The 18,863-nt window shown below is 43.1% G+C and overlaps 3 protein-coding genes across 3 annotated transcripts; all 3 read left to right on the top strand.

Annotated features, from left to right (window-relative positions):
* Window positions 1-518: 518 nt before the first annotated feature.
* Window positions 519-3,602, top strand: LOC4352336 (uncharacterized). The gene is made up of 3 exons (XM_015762877.3): window positions 519-639; window positions 2,096-2,252; window positions 3,346-3,602. The coding sequence occupies exons 1-3, from the start codon at window positions 637-639 to the stop codon at window positions 3,390-3,392; spliced, it is 207 nt and encodes a 68-aa protein (XP_015618363.1). The 5' UTR covers window positions 519-636; the 3' UTR covers window positions 3,393-3,602.
* Window positions 3,603-8,331: 4,729 nt separating this feature from the next.
* Window positions 8,332-10,360, top strand: LOC4352335 (polyol transporter 5). Its single transcript, XM_015762829.3, has 3 exons — window positions 8,332-8,503; window positions 8,598-8,944; window positions 9,268-10,360. Exons 1-3 carry the CDS (start codon window positions 8,362-8,364, stop codon window positions 10,240-10,242), a joined length of 1,464 nt encoding a protein of 487 aa, XP_015618315.1. The 5' UTR covers window positions 8,332-8,361; the 3' UTR covers window positions 10,243-10,360.
* A 3,344-nt stretch (window positions 10,361-13,704) lies between these two features.
* On the top strand, window positions 13,705-17,552 carry LOC112937327 (UPF0481 protein At3g47200). Its single transcript, XM_026021806.1, has 3 exons — window positions 13,705-13,771; window positions 15,510-15,601; window positions 16,164-17,552. The coding sequence occupies exons 1-3, from the start codon at window positions 13,705-13,707 to the stop codon at window positions 17,550-17,552; spliced, it is 1,548 nt and encodes a 515-aa protein (XP_025877591.1).
* Window positions 17,553-18,863: the final 1,311 nt, after the last annotated feature.

The raw sequence follows: 18,863 nt of genomic DNA, 5'->3' as shown, positions 1-18,863 counted from the left end.
GGATATAACCGGGGTAAAAAAAAAAACCACTAAGAGACTTAAAATGAACGGTTTTGTGAGTTGAGGGACGTCAGATACTTAGATACTTGGTTTTGTGGTTCGGGGATGATTTTGTAACTCGATGAGAAGTTGAGCGACCTTGTACTTTTTCCAGCAAAGGAGGTAGTACCGTCGCAGGCGGGAGGCGGCATGCCAAATTTGGGCCGGCTCAAGAGGTTGCGTCACGGCCCAGTACATCAAGGCCCATCCAAGGAAACTTCTAGAACGTTTGCCTTCTACGTCACGCCCCCGCCACCCCCATCCCCGGTCGGTCGCGTGCACGCCTACCTATCCTATGGACCCCGCCCACCGCACCACCACCCACCCCACGAATCTCGAGGCATAACGGGTGGTTCACATCGCTCCGGACTATGGACCAGGTCCAGCCATATCCCACCCTCCCCCGGGGAAACAGTCCAGACTCCCACAAAGAACGGTTCGATTTTGTATAAAACCCCTCGCAATTTTTTTTCTCCCCCACAAAACTCCCGCATCGCCCCACACTGCTCCTGCTGCCTCTCTCTCTCTCCCCTCCGGCTTCTCCGCCGCCGCGAACGCCTCTCGACTCCGGCGAGTTCATCACCGGCGTTCACGAGGATGGTGAGTTTGGTTAGGGGGGCAGAGCCCCTTCTCAGGCCTGAAATGTTTTTACCCTCGGATTGTTTAGGATTTCGCGATTCAATTCGCGCTATTTTTTTTTTAGTTTTAGTTTTATTATTTCGTGTGATCTGAGAGGCTGAGATGTGTGGATGCGTATGTGTGGTTCCGGGGTGGAGCGATTTTGGTCGATCCGTGGGGAATTGATCGGTGGGGGTTGCGTTTTGAAATGAGGGGATTTGGGCCGCGGTTTGGATATGGATCTGCGTGCGTGTCTGCGACATCTGACCTCGAATTTTAGCCAGGGTTTTGTTGATTTCTCCCGCTTCGTTGGGGTTTCGTATCATCCACATTATGGAATTATGGAATAGAGATGATTTAGGGGGGAAGACAGGAGCGGTGATGTCTGTCCTTCGATTTTTTTTCCTGCTTTTGGTTGATTGCTGTTGTAGATTTTGCTGGATAGGCACGATTCAGGGGGTGGATCTGTGGTTTCGTCGATATGTTTCTGAGCTTAGTGTGGTAGATTTTATTTTTGCGGAGTTCAGTTGTGTGGGTTGAACTCATGCAGTTGTGCAGCCAATGAATACGATCTGGTAGGAAATTATTTCGATTAAGCTTTTGAAAAGAAATAAAAATTGCACTGCTGAACCGATTATAATGAATTGAAAAGAAATAGGAATTGCTGTGGCATTTATACAATTAAGCTATGATGTGCTCATCTCCAAAAAAATGAATTATAAGAAACGGATGCAATATTTCAGTACCATATATCGGCCATGACATGCTTATTCCTGCAATTTTAGATGAGAAATTCATATAAGCCTTGAAAAGTTGAAATCTTAGCAGGAAATGTTGTTTGGTGTTAGAAATGAGAAATGCGGAGCAGTCTGTTTTAAGAAAATAGGGATAATTCTGGATATAATTGGGTCCTTTGTTGCCACCGGTCACTTGTCTTGAGTTGTGGGCTCGTACTTATTACTGAATTCTGTATTTCTGATGAGTGCTACAATGATATATATAATATAATAATCAGTGTTCTCCTTGGGTTTAGTTATTTTTTCTATGGTGAGAATTGTAGTTGTTGAACTACTTATTTATATATATTTGTTTCTAATTAAGACAATTGTGGTCTTCAACAGCTCCTTTGGGTCATTGAGTAGTTATGTTAGAGGGAAATGATAAAATTTATTTTGTTTTATTAGTAAGCATTTTCAGGGGTAGCTTACCAGATACTCTGAAGTTTTATCATTACTTCATTAGTAATGATAGAAGTGATACTAAGTTTGATCTGACATCATTCAGCTGTTGTCGTTTCCTCCTACGGGATAATGTCACTACCTTTTTATGTTATTTCCTTATGGTTAGCAGAATGCAAATACGTTCTGTCCTTATGTTATATTTGTCCACTTCAAGCAATTTCTTTTTACTGTATCCTAAACTATTTCATTGCATTCAGACTACCTCAAGGCGTCTTGCTGACAGGAAGAGCGCAAAGTTCCAGAAGAATATCACGAAGAGGGGTTCAGTGCCTGAGACTACTGTGAAGAAGGGGAATGACTACCCTGTTGGACCCATGGTGCTTGGGTTCTTCATTTTTGTCGTCATTGGATCATGTAAGCTTTGGCCCTTCACTTTCCTATTCCTGTCTGTTTGATATTTCAGTATCCCTTGTGGTGTGGTTCGCAGGAATGCACATGCACAAAATAGTATATATGCATCTTCAGCTTTATGAAATCAATCTGACTAGCTTTATGACTGCTGAGTTAGCATTTTGCACTGAAGGCCTCCTGTAACATTTACTTACCACTAGGTTGACTTTGTACCTCCTTAGGAAAGGTTCTCTTTTCCACTGTCCATGTTAGCTGTCTGACTTGTTGAACAAGATATTTCTTATCACTCATAAGTTTGTGGTTGAGGTTTTCCAAACATGGTTGGCCAAGGTGTCTTTTCGCCGCTAGATGGCTGGATATTTTTCATTTGATAGTGCATTGTAAACATGTTGGTTGTTGAACCATATATAGTGACATATTTCTGAACTTTCTTGTAGTGTTAACCACCATAAAATCTGGAGTATTATCCATGATGAATAGAAAGTACATTCATTCAGGGATGTTGTTTGTTTTTATATGTTAAATATGTGGCCTGTGCTTAAGGAAATGTAAACTGTGACTACTATCACATTTACAATGTGTTAGAACTGTCAATTCAACAAATTAATTTCCTGAGTAATGCCTATTTCCTTTCCTGCCATGGTCCAAATGTTAAATTGTTAATACCCTCTGCAATTTTTCAAGCCACCATCTAAAATATAATGGAAAATTGAGCTTTTTGCTTAAGTTCCTCCTAAGATACATCAATTATTCTCAGCTTTCACTTCCCATATTTCCCAATACAGTATATCCAAAGAACATATGTATTGATTGTTGATAACAGTTCATTTTGTACAAAGTCCTTTTCTGGCCTACATGCTATAACAGTTGAAATTAGGAAATGTAAAGCTGCTTCTCTCTTGTGACTTTTCACTTACATGTTTCCCTATTCTGTGTTTCAGTAGAATTCTGTCATACTTTTGCTTCATACACGTGCCTGTTCTGTCTATCCGTGTACAATATGCAACACAAACTTCATTTATCAACTCTGTGTTCCTTACAAAGTTGTCAAAAAACGGATGGAAATGACAGTCTCTAACATTTGGTTGTCTTGCAGCCTTGTTCCAGATAATCAGGACGGCAACTAGTGGCGGGATGGCTTAAATTGGAGCTAAATTCAGTTATTTATGCTGTGTCTGAGAGAGAGGCTGTACCTGTACTTTGTAGTGAAGTTTGTTCCTGGATGATATCGTGTAGAGGGTCCATGTTGTGTCCGTTTGCATTTTACTAAATCTAAACTAGATGTTGGTACCTGAATCTTACAGACTTTAAACTTAAATGGATATAATTGAACTTTGATCTGGAGACTAATAATTAGCATTGTTCTTTGTTATTTTCTGTAGTATTCTGTTTTCCTGCAGTTACGCAAGCCTATGCAGTGATTTTCAGTTGATCACTACGAGTTCCTCTTCTGCATTTCAATATGCACCTTGAGCAAATGCATATGTAATACGAAAAACTAGCTATTAGACAAAACATCATGATGGTTTATGCCATCAAACCTTCTCTGTTTGATAGGGTATGCAAATGTGTTGGCTCAAGTTTTGATAAGTTAATAGTTAACAAAAATTGGTATGCAAACGTGTTGTTAACAAAATTATCCAGAATATTTATATATGATCCAGATAAACTGTTAGGGCATGTACAAAGGTAGAGACGGGTATGAGCTCTACGCTATTTAGAGTCTAATGTCATACAACAGTTGAAGACAATATGGTCTCTACTATTAATGTATCAAAAACAATTTTCTTACTCATCTTTCCTTTCTTTGTTATGCATAATAACCATATTTCTCATTCCTCCTTTCTCTTTCTTACATATCATCAAATTTACTTGCACGATAATAGAGAGACCAGTAATAAAGACCATCGTACATGCCCATAGGCTGTTAAAATCTGGAAATGTGAATGTGTCTGTCTTTTGGGCATGAAAGATAAGCTGGTTTGTATTCTAAGCATATGTCATGATACTCCAAGGCTGTAATTCCTGGGCATGGCTCTATCACAATCATCTTCACAGGGGCGCAAAAATCTCTGGAATTTTCCAATGGATCTCGAATCTCTTTCTGATCTGTGATGCTTCTGCGTAGTTCTTGTGAACAATCTCATCAGGTTCACCCAAAAACTAATGGTCCATGCAGTCCTTGTGAAGTTAGAGATATTATTGCCTTGCATTGAAATCAGAATAGGAATTCTATTCTTGTGAATGCAAGTTAGCTTACGCCATGTCTAGATCCCACCTCAAATTTTTTTTTCCCTGTCAGATCGAACGTTTGAACACCTGTATGAAGTATTAAATATAGGCTAAAAAACAACTAATTGTATAGATTGCGACTAATTTGCGAGACGAATCTTTTAAGCCTAATTACTCTATGATTCGATAATGTGGTGCTACAGTAAATATTTGCTAATGATGGATTAATTAGGCTTAATAAATTCGTCTCGCGGTTTATCGACGGATTCTATCATTACTTTTTTTATTAATGCTTGAACACCCCATGCGACACCTTGTATAATACCCGATGCGACACGCTAAAACTTTACACCCCTAGATCTAAACACCCCCATAACTAAATAACTACTGCCAGGTACACAACTACACATGCGGAAATGTTTGATGAAGTTCGGTAGTGGGCTTGGAGTGCGATTTTTCACGGCACACGAAATAAGGCAAGCCATTAGCATATGTTTAATTGGGAAGCGGATCCTCTGATGTGAAATTCCCCCTGACACGGTCAATGATAGGTGGGTCTGCGAGCGGCGGGGCCCATATGTCAGTCACCACGTTCCTCTAACTTCACGTCAGAACATCCCAATCCGTTTAATTGATTATTGCTCCCTCCTTCCACAAAAGTTATACTCTACCTATTACTTTTGTTACCAAGATTAAGGAGAAATTAACTCATGTTGCAGGTAACAAAAAAGTGTATGCACGTTTCAACCAATGAGTATTAAGATGACTCCTCGGATTCTGATCAAACATTTAATTTACCTCTCCATTTAAGTCTTAGATGTATATAGACTTCAAATATAAATAACTTATTTGGAAAAACTAAAATATAAAATATGTCCAACTCTTTTGGATGGAGGGAGTAATTATTACAAACTTAAAAAGATGGTTTTATTTAAGTTTTTAAAGAAACCTCTATATAAAATGTATTTTAAAAAACACATTGTTTAGAAGTATAGAAAACATCATCACCCCTAAACTCATTACCGAACGAGCCTAATTGCTTGCTTGGTATTTTAACACGGACCCTATGAACCAATTAAATCCTTATGTTGACTAGATTGCTAAATCACGTTTCAGAGGAGTAGGTTGGAAAATGAGTTTTGTTCTCAGGACATTATACTCCAGATTTGATTGAGCTCCTGCGTTCGTACCTGAAGCTCCCCAACTTCTCTATCTCGTTTTCCGTGCGCACGCTTTTCAAACTGCTAAATGATGCTTTTTTTAAAAGTTTTTATACGAAAGTTGCTTAAAAAAATCAAATTAATCTATTTTTTTAAAAAATTAGCTAATACTTAATTAATCATGTACTAATGGACTACTCCGTTTTCCGTACGTAGAGGATGGATTCCCAACCCATTCTATTGAACGCAGCCATATTGACTTGTCATAGAGAGTTCATTTTGTACACAAAGTCCTTTTCTCGCTTACATGCAAGAACATATCTTAGTTTGCACTGTTTGAGTACTACAAATCTTTCAAGGACAATAATAATAACACATCAGCATCAGTGAATGGTCCACACTCCACACAACCATTTTGTTTAATCAAGAGCACACCCTTAAATTTTTCAAAGATATTTTATGGATGGTGAGATCTCAGCAAGAAATGGACAAGACCAATCATGGCTCTTTTATGTCTCCAAATAGATGGGGTTTCTTGCCCTGGCTACTCTTCAACTTCAAGTGGACAACCATAAGTAAAAATGCTCCACAATAATCAGTAAAAACATTCAAAAATACAGAAAAGCAACAGGAACGACATTCAGATAAATACAGAAAAGCACCCGTTATAGTTCAAAAGGAATCATTAATCAGGTCAAATGGACAATCAAATAGAGAACTAAGCCCTACAACCAAAATACATAGTACTACCTGCGTCTCAAAATAAGTGCAGCCGTCGATATCTGTGTCCAACGTTTGACCGTCCGTCTTATTTAAAAAAATTATAAATATATTTTTTAAAAATAGTCACATATAAATTACTATTCATGCTTTATCATCTAAAAAAACTAATTATATAAAATTTTCAAATAAGATGAATGGTCAAATGTTGAACATAAACAGTGCAAAACTGTAATTATTTTAGGACGGAACGAGTAGTTCGTTTTGATCTATTGCTAGATGGATTCTAGTACAGATATTAGCAGTTATTACCTATTCCACTAGACATGGATACTCATTAAATCCATGGTGATGTTAGGCAGCTTAGACTATTCATCAAAATAATCCAATTGCTTAAGGTATATAAATTAAAGTCATCTTGCCCCCAAATTAGCACTTAACCACAACTACCCAAAATGGCCAAATCCAACAAATTAACAAACGAAAATCATTTCCATCATCATCAACAAACAGAGTTGTACAAATAATTCAACATGCATCTAAAGAAAAGAGGAACCTTCAACAAGCATGTGGTTATTCCATTTCTCCCATACAACAAAACAACAAAACAAATACATTCACTGACCATTCCTGTTCTCCCATGTGCTTTGAGTTCAAAGGCCAAAACTATACACATCATGAGCATGTGGCAAGCAATCCAAGTACCACCCTAGCACATAGGAAACTCCTATATCCCTACGACAAGTAAAACTCGTCATTTTCCAATTTAATAATCTACATAGAAATGATTTTGTGAAGGTGTGTGACATTTTGTTTGAGCGACACTCAAAAGTACTATCTCTTAATGCCAAATAAAAAGTTATACAACCTCCGTCCAAAAAGAATACATTTCTGGCTGCATGCACGGATGCACCTGGATTGTCCAGGTACGCACAAATACATTCCTTTTGGACGGAGGTAGTAGTTTTATGTTTTAATGACAAACAAAACAGTACTCCAACTGTAATACAACAACACAAGAACATGGCTTGTGATATGTGTCCGATCAACACTTACATTATAAACCATACTCTATCACAACAAATAAAAACTATAGTTTTCCTAATACAAGGACTTCAAATTTTCTTTTCGAAAATGTTATTCAATCATTAATGACTAATAACAACTATACCCCGAAATTAAGCCCAAAACAAAAATCAATCACAATTGCTACGACATTTCTCCTACGGTCCAAGAATGAAAAAACTATGAACCTGCGAGTGCGTGCAATATGCCATCTAACTGATATTGCCAAACAAATACTTCCTCTATTCCGTGTTGTAAGGTGTTTTAGCTTTGAGTCAACTTGTTTTAAGTTTGATCAAGCTTATAAAAACCGGTCATATTTCTAACATAAAATTAAGATACATTCGATGTTCGATTTAACGAAGCAAACTTGGTATTGTAGATGTTATGTTTTCCTATTAATTTGATCAAATATAACAAGTTTAAGTTAGGAGTTAGGACAAACTTAAAACACCCTCTAGGAGTAAATTTTTTTTTTTTGAGGGAACACTAGGAGTAAAATCTGATGTGACACTACCATGACATTTGAAGGTGTATCGCTAGCCAAAAAAACTCTCACAAGATATCATCACCTATTCCTTTTGTTATTGCAATCCACATCTTTTCCTCTCATGGACCATGTGGTTGCTAGCAATTTTGTCTAGTATAAATCAACGCCACACCACTTGCCTAGTCATCAACACATCAAAAATATTCATCTTTAATTTTTTTTGAATTCATTTCTTCACGTAAACATCCTACTCCATCTCTCTCATTACACTCCTTTCAAAAACCTCCAAAACAAAAAGAAAAAAAAAGAAGAAGAAGAAGAAAAAAACCCTCCAAAACAAAAGAAAAAAAAGAGAAAAAAAGAAGAAGAAAAAAACATCCAGATATATATAGCCATACTGCATACTGTTGTAGCTAATTAAGCTATAGCTTGGTAATCCGCAGCCATGGCGCCGGACGTCGAGGCGCGGCTGCTCGCCGCCTCCTCCAAGCCGGCCACCGCCGCCGCCGCCTCGCTGCCGCGCCGCAACAAGTACCCCTTCTTCTGCGCCGTCCTCGCCTCCATGACGTCCGTCCTCATGGGCTACAGTACGCACGCACACCATCGATCACACCGTCGGCTAGCCTCGCCGCGCGCGCGCCGCCGACGCCGCCATTGACGTTCGTTGTTTGGTTCTTGCAGACGTGGCGGTGACGAGCGGGGCGCAGATCTTCATGGCGGAGGACCTGGGCGTGAGCGACGCGCAGATCGAGGTGCTTTCGGGGGCCATCAACATCTACTCGCTCGTCGGCGCGCTGCTCGCCGGGTGGACCTCCGACCGCCTGGGGCGGCGGCTCACCATCGTGCTCACCAACGGCTTCTTCCTCGCCGGCCCGCTCGTCATGTCGCTCGCCGGCGGGTACGCCGCGCTCATGGCCGGGAGGTTCGTCGCCGGCATCGGCGTCGGCTATGCCCTCGTCATCGCCCCCGTCTACGCCGCCGAGATCTCCCCCGCCTCCTCCCGCGGCCTCCTCTCCTCCCTCCCCGAGGTCACCCCCATTCATATCCCAAACTTCTTTTAATTTACTAAATTTCGATCGAATTTGGGCAAAATAGCTTTGAATTTTGTGATGGTTTTTGTGTTTTTTTGTTTGTTGAACATATTTATCAATGGGAGAGTGATTTAATTACTAAATTTCGATCGAATTTGGGCAAATTAGTTTTGAATTTTATGATGATTTTGTGTTGTTTTTTTTTGATTTTTGAAGATATTTATCAATGGGGGAGTGATTTAGTTACTAAATTTCGATCGAATTTGGGCAAATTAGTTTTGAATTTTATGATTGTTTTGTGTTGTTTTTGTTTTTTGAAGATATTTATCAATGGGGGAGTGATGCTGAGCTACGTGTCGAACTTCGCCTTCTCGGGGTTGCCGGTGCACCTGTCGTGGCGGCTGATGTTCGCCGCCGGCGTGGTGCCGACGGTGTTCCTGGCGGCGGGCGTGCTCACCATGCCGGAGTCGCCGCGGTGGCTGGCGATGAAGGGGCGGCGCGGCGAGGCGAGGGTGGTGCTCGACCGCACGTCCGACACGCCGGCCGAGGCCGAGCAGCGGCTGCAGGAGATCGAGGACGTCGTCGCCGCCGCCGGCTCCGTTGCCGGCAACGGCAACGGCGGCGGCGGCGCGTGGAAGGAGGTGGCGACCAAGCCCGGCGTGCGGCGGGTGCTCGCCATCGTGCTGACGCTGCAGTTCTTCCAGCAAGCGTCGGGCATCGACTCCGTGGTGCTGTACGGCCCGCGCGTGCTCGCCGCGGCGGGTGTGGCGTCGAACACCCTCCTCCTGGGGCTCAACGTGGTGTTCGGCGTCGCCAAGGCGAGCTCCATCCTCGTCGCCATGGCGCTCACCGACCGCGTGGGGCGGCGCCCGCTGCTGCTCGCCAGCACGGGCGGCATGACGGCGTCCCTCCTCGCTCTCGGCTCGGTGTTCGCCGCGTTCGGCGGCGCGAGGGACGACGCGGCGGTGGCGGCGGGCGCCGCCGTCGCCGTGGTGGTGGCGTTCGTGTGCGCGTTCTCCGTCGGGATCGGGCCGCTGGCGTGGGTGTACAGCTCGGAGATCCTGCCGCTGCGGCTGCGCGGGCAGGGCGCCGGCGTCGGCACCGCCATGAACCGCGTCGTCAGCGGCGTGGTCACCATGACGTTCATCTCGCTCTACGGCGCCATCACCATGGCGGGGGCGTTCTACCTCTACGCCGCCATCGCCGCCGCCTCCTTCGTGTTCATCTACGCCTGCCTGCCGGAGACCAGGGGGCGGAGCCTCGAGGACATGGAGGAGCTCTTCCACACCAAGTGATGATCTCATCTTCCATCAATGAATCAATTCACATATATATGCATTTGGGTTGTTGCAACATTTTGAATGGAAAGTTTGATTCTTTCTTGGTAAGATTATCAAAGGTTTTTCATGTTCATTTGGCTGATTAATTGGTATACTATAAATTTATTATTACTGTTGAAATTGACATGTAAAGATCGGTGGGACAGTGGATACATACTGGCTGAATATGGGGAAAAGAGAAAAGTTTAGAACGGAGGGATTTTGTATTATAGAAAGAAAACTAAAACATGTGTGTTTAATTTTGTAAAAATCCTGTAAATTTTCTTGACGAGCCTTTATCGGTTGGTTTTGCTATTTATCAGGCGAGCCATATCTCAAGTTCCAAGTTCCAATCTCTACTACTAGTCTAGTGGGTACAGAAGGACTATTTTAATGGGAGGTTAATGGGAGGCCTAATTTGGGCATGATTTGCTATTTGCTCTGCTAAATTTCGGCTTTGGTCCATATAGCCTGTTTATCCACCTACATTCAGCCTAAAACAAGTATACTAGACCATTGAAGCTAGATACGACAAAGGCCTAATTTTGGCTCGTTAATCCTCTCAAGTGGGCCAAATTTCATTTAGCACGTTAAATATCAGAAGCAGGCCTAATATGGGAAAAAGTACACCGAAGGTCCCTCAACTTGTCATCGGGATAAAAAACATCCTCGAACCGCAAAACCAGATATGCGAGGTCCCTTGACTATACAAAACCGGTCACCCAAGGTCCTTCGGTGGTTTTGATTCCAGTTTTGGTCTACGTGGGCCCCACATGTCATGTGTCCACGTCAGCCTCCTCTCCCTCTTTCCCCTCTTCTCACCCTTCCTCATCTCTCTCTCCCCCTCCCTTCGTCATCTTCGTCAATGTCGCGGCGAACCCGCGGCTCGGCGAGGCCGCGCTCCGGCGGGTCGGCACGTCGGCTGCGGTGGTGGACCAGCTGGTGGAGATGCTCAGCTGGAACGGCGCCGCCGAGGCCGCCGCCAGGGCGTCCGCCGCGCTCGTCGTGTCCAAGCTCGCCAGCAAGAAGCGGAACACGCTCCGCGTCGCCGGCTTCCCCGGCTCCATCGAGTCGGTGTTGTTGCTGCTCTACATCGCCGACGAGGAGTGCAACCTCCTAGGCCTACTCATCATCAAGAAGCTGGCGCGCGACCACGACAACTGCAGCAAGATTGGCTACGCGATGTATTTGATAGGTGGATGCACATGCTGTCAAGGAAAAAACCAAGTTCCATCACAATTGAGTTCTCCCGTGGGAATTATTAAAAGACTCCATCATGCCTCTTCTCTATCAGTGATTTGGAATATCTACAGATAGAAAAGATGCATCATCAGCTTGTCTCGAGAGTTTGAAGGTTTTAAGCAGCTAATTGTTCTGAATCTGAAATATTTCTCCTCAACAGGCAGTGACATAAATAATCTGATCTCCTCATGCCCTCGGCTGAACACATTGCGTTTGAAACATTTTAAGGGTATCAATCGTCTCCGAATTCAAGCTCAAGCACTACAGGTTTAAGAGGTTAAAGGGTCCTTTGAAGACTTTCATCTGCATGCACCTAACCTGTCCAATGTGTATGTTACACTTGACAAAACAAAAGTTGCAGATAGGAGTAAAAACTATATGATGCAAGCTTCGTTAGACTAACTGGAATAGAAGCACTTGTTATGAAAAGATGTATGGTTGCGTTGCCTCAGACGTTTGAAGGTTTCAAGCGGCTATCTATCTTGAATCTGAAATATATATACTCAACAGACGCCTCCTCGACAAGATCATTGACTTCTCCGCCATCGGCGGCGGCGCCAGCGGCGCCGGATCAGCCGTGATCACGCCGTCGTGCGCCAAGGCCGTGAAGCGGTCGCTGCAAGTGATCAAGATGCTCGCGGAGACGACGGGGAGCACCGGGAAGCTGCTCCGGCGGGAGGTCGCCGAGATCGTGTTCACGGTGAGCAACATCGTCCGCGCCGTGCTCCAGCACGAAGCCGGGCACCTCGAGCTGCAGCGGCTCGGCGCCGAGGTGCGCCGCGGCCGCGTGGGGCGTAGCCTGCCGCCACCGCCACGCCTCCGCTTCCACTCCACTCCGCATCGCTCACACGCCGCCTCCGCCGGCCTCATCCTCCCGTCCCCGCTGTCCGCCACGGAGAGATCGAGTGCCGCCGCATCCTCCAGCAAGTGCCGCTTCGATGGTGGCTACGTCACCCGCTAGCCGCCCGTGCAGCTGCGGCCCCTCCGCCTGCGCCCACCCACGCGCCGCTCTGCCGCCCGCCGCCTGCGCGCGCCGGGCGCCGCCCGTGGAGAAGAGAGAGAGAGAGGGGAGAGGTGAAGAGGAGATGAGAAGAAGAGACTGACACATGGGGCCCACGTGGGTCTCACGCTGACTCAGCCATCGATGGCCGTGGTCAAAGCGCCACGTAGGACAAAAACCGGGATGAAGGGACCTCGGATGACCGGTTTTGTATAGTTAAGGGACATCGCATATCTAGTTTTGTGGTTTGAGTATGTTTTTTTATCTCGCTGACAAGTTGAGGGACCTTCGGTGTACTTTTTCCCCTAATATGGTAAGCCTCATTAAAAGGCCCATAAATAGACACTGAAGGATTCGGCCTGCTCAAATTAGTAAGCAGGCCAAATTTCAGCCCATTGTGAAATGTGAACAACGTCGTCCGAAGGCCGAATTTGGCTCAATAAGTTCACTTTATGTCTCTTAATTTGTCACCGAGTTAAAAATTTATCCCTCCACCGCAATATAGGGGGGGGGGGGGGGCTAATGGGCGATCGGTCGCCAGGGCGATCGCCCAGCGATCGGTCCCGCCGCCCCCCACTGCCTTCTTCCTTTTCTTCCTCCCCTTCTTTTCCTATTATAGTACACCACAAAAATTTTTTTAAAAAACAAAAAGATAGAAAAATTTATGTATAAACAAATTTGAATTCAAATTCAAATTTGAAATCGGCTATGTAAACTTTTGACTTATAAACTTTGGATATATAAACTTTAGGTGTATAAACTTTAGATGTATAGAAATACTATATATGAAAAATATTTGAATTCAAATTCAAATTTGAATCGGATATATAAACTTTTGACTTATAAACTTTTGGTCTCAAACTTTAGATGTGTAAACTTGAGGTGTATAAACTTTAGATACATAAATTTATTAAAATAGGAAAGTAATGCGGTGCTAAAAACGAAAACCAGAGGGGGGGGGGGGTGGAGAATCGATCGCTCGCCCGCCCAGTAGCATTTCCGAATATATGACCGTCCCTGGACTTGTAAAACCATATCTACTTTCATCCCAAGATAATATGGTTGCCAGTTTCGTTCAACCCGTGCTAAATCAGCGTGGGACTTCCTCTCACCTCGCTCGCCTCTCTTCCCTGTCCTCACCAACCGGGGATGCCAGGGCGCGCGCCGCGTGGATATAGGGGTAGCACCATGCCACCATGGCGAGCTTCCTGGTGGCGTGGGGGCTCGCCACACGGCAGCCTCTCTTCGTCACCGTGCCACTCGGTTTGCGTCGAGTTCGATCTCGCACGGGAAGACGGAGTTACAAGGCGTCGGCGCCGCCCAAGAAGAACGGCGCGGGAGACGACGTGGACGGGTAGGAACTCGATCGACGCGCGCACGATAAGATCAAGATCGAGGCGCAGTGTCGTTCTTGTTCTCGTAGACGCCGATGAGGAAGACGACCGTACCAGAGGTGCAGAAGTCGCCGGTGGGCGGTGGGGTCGAACCGGTCTTGCTCCCGGTTGCCGATGCCGTCAATATAATGTACGTAGAGGTTGGTCTGCACCTGCAGGTACGGTTCGCCGGTGACGTTGCCCAGGAAAACTCGAAGTCGATCGAACTCGTGTGTGCTTGTCCCTGCCGGATGACAGCTGCGAGCCAAATTCAATCACGACTAAAATTTAGTTTTAGCTCCGGTTTTTAATATTGCAACCGCAGTAATTATTAATTAATCGAATAATCAGGTGATTAGTGAAGAGCGGCTATCTTTAAAGAAAATTGTCTTACTGCACGAGTTCACCTGCTGCTGTTCTTTGTAAATTGGTCTTTGGTAGCTTTCCCCCGACAGACATGGCTAGCTCGAGGAGGAGCTTAAGGAGGTCGCTCTCATACAAGTGTCTTGAGCTACTAAAAATTTTAGCGTAAAATTTAGATATCAAGAGGTACTTTCGTAAATTTTTTCCTACTTCATTTATATTATCTTTTATAATTTTCAATTTATCAATTTATTTTATGTTAACATAACAATAAACACTAACTAGTAAAAACACTAAATTCGAATAATAGGAAGTACTAAATACAAAAAAAAAAGATCCTATTACAAGAAAATTTTCTTGGCAGCCAAAAACCGCCAAGGTAATAATTTTTGTCAGCCACCGACCAAGCAATAAACACCAAGGCTAGAGAGGCAGGGATATCCAGATTTCTTAGCTACTAATCATGAGGAAAAGTTTTCTCAGTGGTCAAATCACCAAAAAAAAACTACAGAGATTGCGAACTTTCCAAAGCGCCAAGAAATATGGCCTTGACGGTCTATAATTGTACTATATTTATATGATAAATTTTTAGGACAATATTTGTCGACAAATATATAGATAGTCCCGATGGGGGGAGAGGAACCATTATATTCCAAGAAACACCCACATAATCAACGGGGAAATTTGAAGGAGAATTCAAAATACGAAGTAAATGCTGAGAATTCAAACCTTTAGTCTGAACAATGGCATTCTGCAGGAGGTGGAAGTGAATGCGAAGAATTCAAAATACGAAGTGAATGCTGAGATGCTTTCCTTGGCGGTTTGCGTTCGAACTACCAAGAAAAATATAGATTTGTTTGTCGGTTAGGACAACTCACAAGGAAATCTTCCGAACCTTGGTGGTTCTATATAGCCGCCAACAAAATATGTATCTACTTGGTGGCTAGTTTTAGCCGTTAAGAGTTAAGACAAAGGGTAAAGTTGGCGGTTATTGTTTGACCGCCATTGAAATCAGCTGGCTGCTAAGAAAATCTGTACGTTTTCTTGTAGAGTTGTAGTACCTACTATACTAGTGAGCTCAATGATTATCTTAGCTTACTTGGTAGTTTTCGTTAAGTTAAAAGTTCAACTTCTCTTGGTTCATTATAACAATGTGATCGAGTCAAGCTTCTTGTTTTTCATCACTAATAGCATATGTGGCGCCACGTGAGATAGCTGGTTTGATAAATTATGTCAGCTTGATCATTGCAGCATTTTTGTTACAGGATGCCATGCTGTTGCTTATTCCGGTAAACAACAAGACCTGTTCAAGCTGTGCTCTGCTGGCCATCTATGGCAAGCTCATGATCTGTGTCAAGTACGAATGTACAATCCGCAAATAATTATCGAGCTGGCCCTAAAACAATGTCCAGTTTGTGCTTCTTTTTTGAACGGCAACAACGTATACTCAACACACCCTTTTGTTTTTATTTCAAAACTTCAACGCTTCTCTGAGCATTTCCAAACATTTACAATCGGCAAAAAAATCGTCATTCGAATCCTAAAATGTGCCGTTGATGCAACTACAAGGAAAACCAGCTGAGCTTACACTTAAGTAATCCACCAATGGTAGTAATGAACACTGCAAACCACCGGTGCTGTAGCTGGGCAAATATTCCTCAACTCTCTCTTTTTTTAAAATAATGGAATTCTATTTTAAACTTAATCAACTTTAGCAGCATTTGCACGCCATCAATTTTAATTTCCACTATGATGCTTATGATCACTACGTAAGTATTAAGTAACATGCATAGTATAAATATAAAGGAACCATGCAAACGATACTAATATCCATCAAAGCAGCTAGCTAGCTAGTGTAAAATTATAAGTTTGTAATCCTGCTTAGTTGCATTCTCTGCCTGTATAGCTTTTTACTGTAGTCCACCATTGCGATGGAAGTGCCGGAGATCGCAGTCGAAGTGGCGCCGGAGATCATCATCGCCGTCGAAATGCCGGAGGCGATCAACACCACCATTGTGCGGCTCCCCATGTACATGCAGGAGGCGAACAAGGGCCTGTTCAAGCCAAGGGTGGTCTCTATCGGGCCATACCACTACGGTCAGGGGAGCACCCTCGACATGGAAACTCACAAGGACCGATTTCACCATGCTTTCTTCCAGCGGTTAGGCAACCATGTCAACCATCAAGACTTGATCGCTCAGTGCACTGAAGGTGCAATGCAGTGCTACAACGGCAATGTTGACTTCAGGCTCTACACCCTGGAGAAGCTCATGCACGACGGGTGCTTCATTCTTGAGCTCCTCATCCAGTGGGAAGAGGGAGAGCATGCCCATGTCGATGATCACATGCGATTGATGTCCAACAGCATATACTACGACCTCCTCATAGTCGATAACCAGGTACCTTTCTTCGTTCTCGCTAGGCTGTTTGAAGAATTCAGGAGGTACAACGGTGAACATCCTATCGTCCTAGTAAATACCCCGTTGGTTAACCTCATCAGCAATTTCTTCAACTATGATGGCCAGTTTTCCTGGGTTCATTCAAACCTGCTGAATGAGGATCTCCCTAATGCAAACCATCGCCATTTGCTTGAGATTCAATACAACCTTGTCATCCGCAGAAACAATAATAGAAATAACAATGATGAGCAGATGCATTATTATAGTTGCCTGTGTGGTTTGTGCAGCAGAAACATTTGCCATAAATCACCTATGCCGCTAGGAATCCCTGGGGCAAACGAGCTGCAAGACTACGGCGTTAAATTCCATCAGAAAGAGAATCACCGGATCACCGACATATTCGACGTGACATTCTCGCATAAAACGATGAGCATCCCTCAGTTCAAGATCAACTTCGGCTCCAAGATCCTACTGGCAAATCTCTTCGCCTACGACCAAATCGCTGGCCAACAAGGGAGAAATAATAACGGCGTCGTCGTAGGTCCCGTAACGAGCTACGTCGCGCTCATGAACGCGCTGATCAACACGAAGAAAGACGTGATGGTTCTACAGCGGGAGGGCATCCTGGACAACCTGCTGTCGAACGAGGAAGAGGTGGCCTCCTTCTTCAACAGGCTCGGCAGATGCGCCTTGGTGGATGTCAGCAACCACCGTTACACTGGCATGTTCGAAGATGTCAACAGGTACTGGAGGTACGGATGTTGCTGCAAGCATTTTGTCACCTTTCGCATGAAGCATTGCAGGAACCCGTGGACTTGCCTCTCGCTGATGGGTGCTATTTTGCTCTTGTTTATCTCATTGATCTCCATGATCTACACCATCCTCCAATACTACAACCGTCGGCAGTAGGATTGGCACTTCGTGTGTCTATGATCGCAGCAATGCATCCATGGTGGGAGAATTTACTATTTGCCACTCTATCAAAATACCAGTGCTCAAATGTCACTCTCTCAAATTTTCATTCCCAAACGCCAATGCGATCCCTACCTGTTGTGTTATTTATTGCCGTTAATTAAATGTCTAGCTAGTTTGATCAAGAGACGACACGTACAGAGGAGAACTCTCAAAATTCAGTAGCCATGGAGGAAGAATCAGCTGATTAATTTGATCGAGATTGCTACTTGGTTCATCGCATGTTCCTATTTTAATTTGTAATCCATGTGTGAGAATGTATTTTTAATTCCTGTTTTTACAGCCATGTATACATGTTCTATCTGCTTGTATAAAAGTTGCTCAGTTATGGATCATTAATAAAAGAGATTTTCTACTTTCCATGCCTAAAATTTTGTAAATTATTAGTCACCTAGAATTGCACATTGCGAAATCTAAGTTGCAGCAATGTGCAATTTTATTGATATACATATATGTTTTTACTTTATTTTTTAATCTAAGTTTGATTTTTGTTCATGCTATTTTGTAAATTTTCATGAGTTATAAGTTTATTTCATGTAATGTTGTAATTTTTTATGTGTTAAAGTATTTATTGTTAAGCCATTGGGGAGAGATAAGTAATAAATAATAGGGGAGTTATGAGAAAAATTAAATTATCATCCAGGGAAAAAAATAATGAAACTCTTTAAATTTTCAAGCGCCTGAAAATTTGGCACCCCCATCTGCATATATATGCCTGGTCGGCTGCGATCTTTTAAGATCATTCTCGAATTAATGAGAATTGGTGGATTATCTATTTATTTATTGACTGTAAGGAAGAATTAAATACTATCTGCCCTATGAAAAATAAGTGATCTAAAATCATATTTTTAAAAGTCTGGGGGTATATAATCTGATAAATAAATAAAAAAGTAAGAACAGTGACTTAATTATTATGCTAGGCTGATTTTAATTATTCCCTCTGTCCAAAATATAGGAACCTGCGTTCGAATAGTTTTTTTAGTTTTTAGACTTTTTTATTTTTTAATTTTATTAATAGACATTTTCCAAAAGTATTTTTAAATATGAACTTTTTGGCCATACCAGCCTATCTGGCGTGGTCAAATAGCTTTGTCACGCCACGCGCAGCTAGCATGTCGGCTGGGGTGGCCAAAAGGTTAAGTTTTTGAAAATAATTTTTGAAAATGTATGTTAATAAAATTAAAAAATGAAAAGTCTAAAAAATAAAAAAATTTCTGTTCGAATAAGACATATCCTAGTAATATGAAT

The sequence above is a fragment of the Oryza sativa genome, chromosome 12 (assembly GCF_034140825.1).
Source record: "Oryza sativa Japonica Group chromosome 12, ASM3414082v1".
NCBI classification, from domain to species: Eukaryota; Viridiplantae; Streptophyta; class Magnoliopsida; order Poales; family Poaceae; genus Oryza; species Oryza sativa.
The sequence above is the reverse complement of the archived record's forward strand: the minus strand, read 5'-3'. Positions and strand labels throughout refer to the sequence as shown.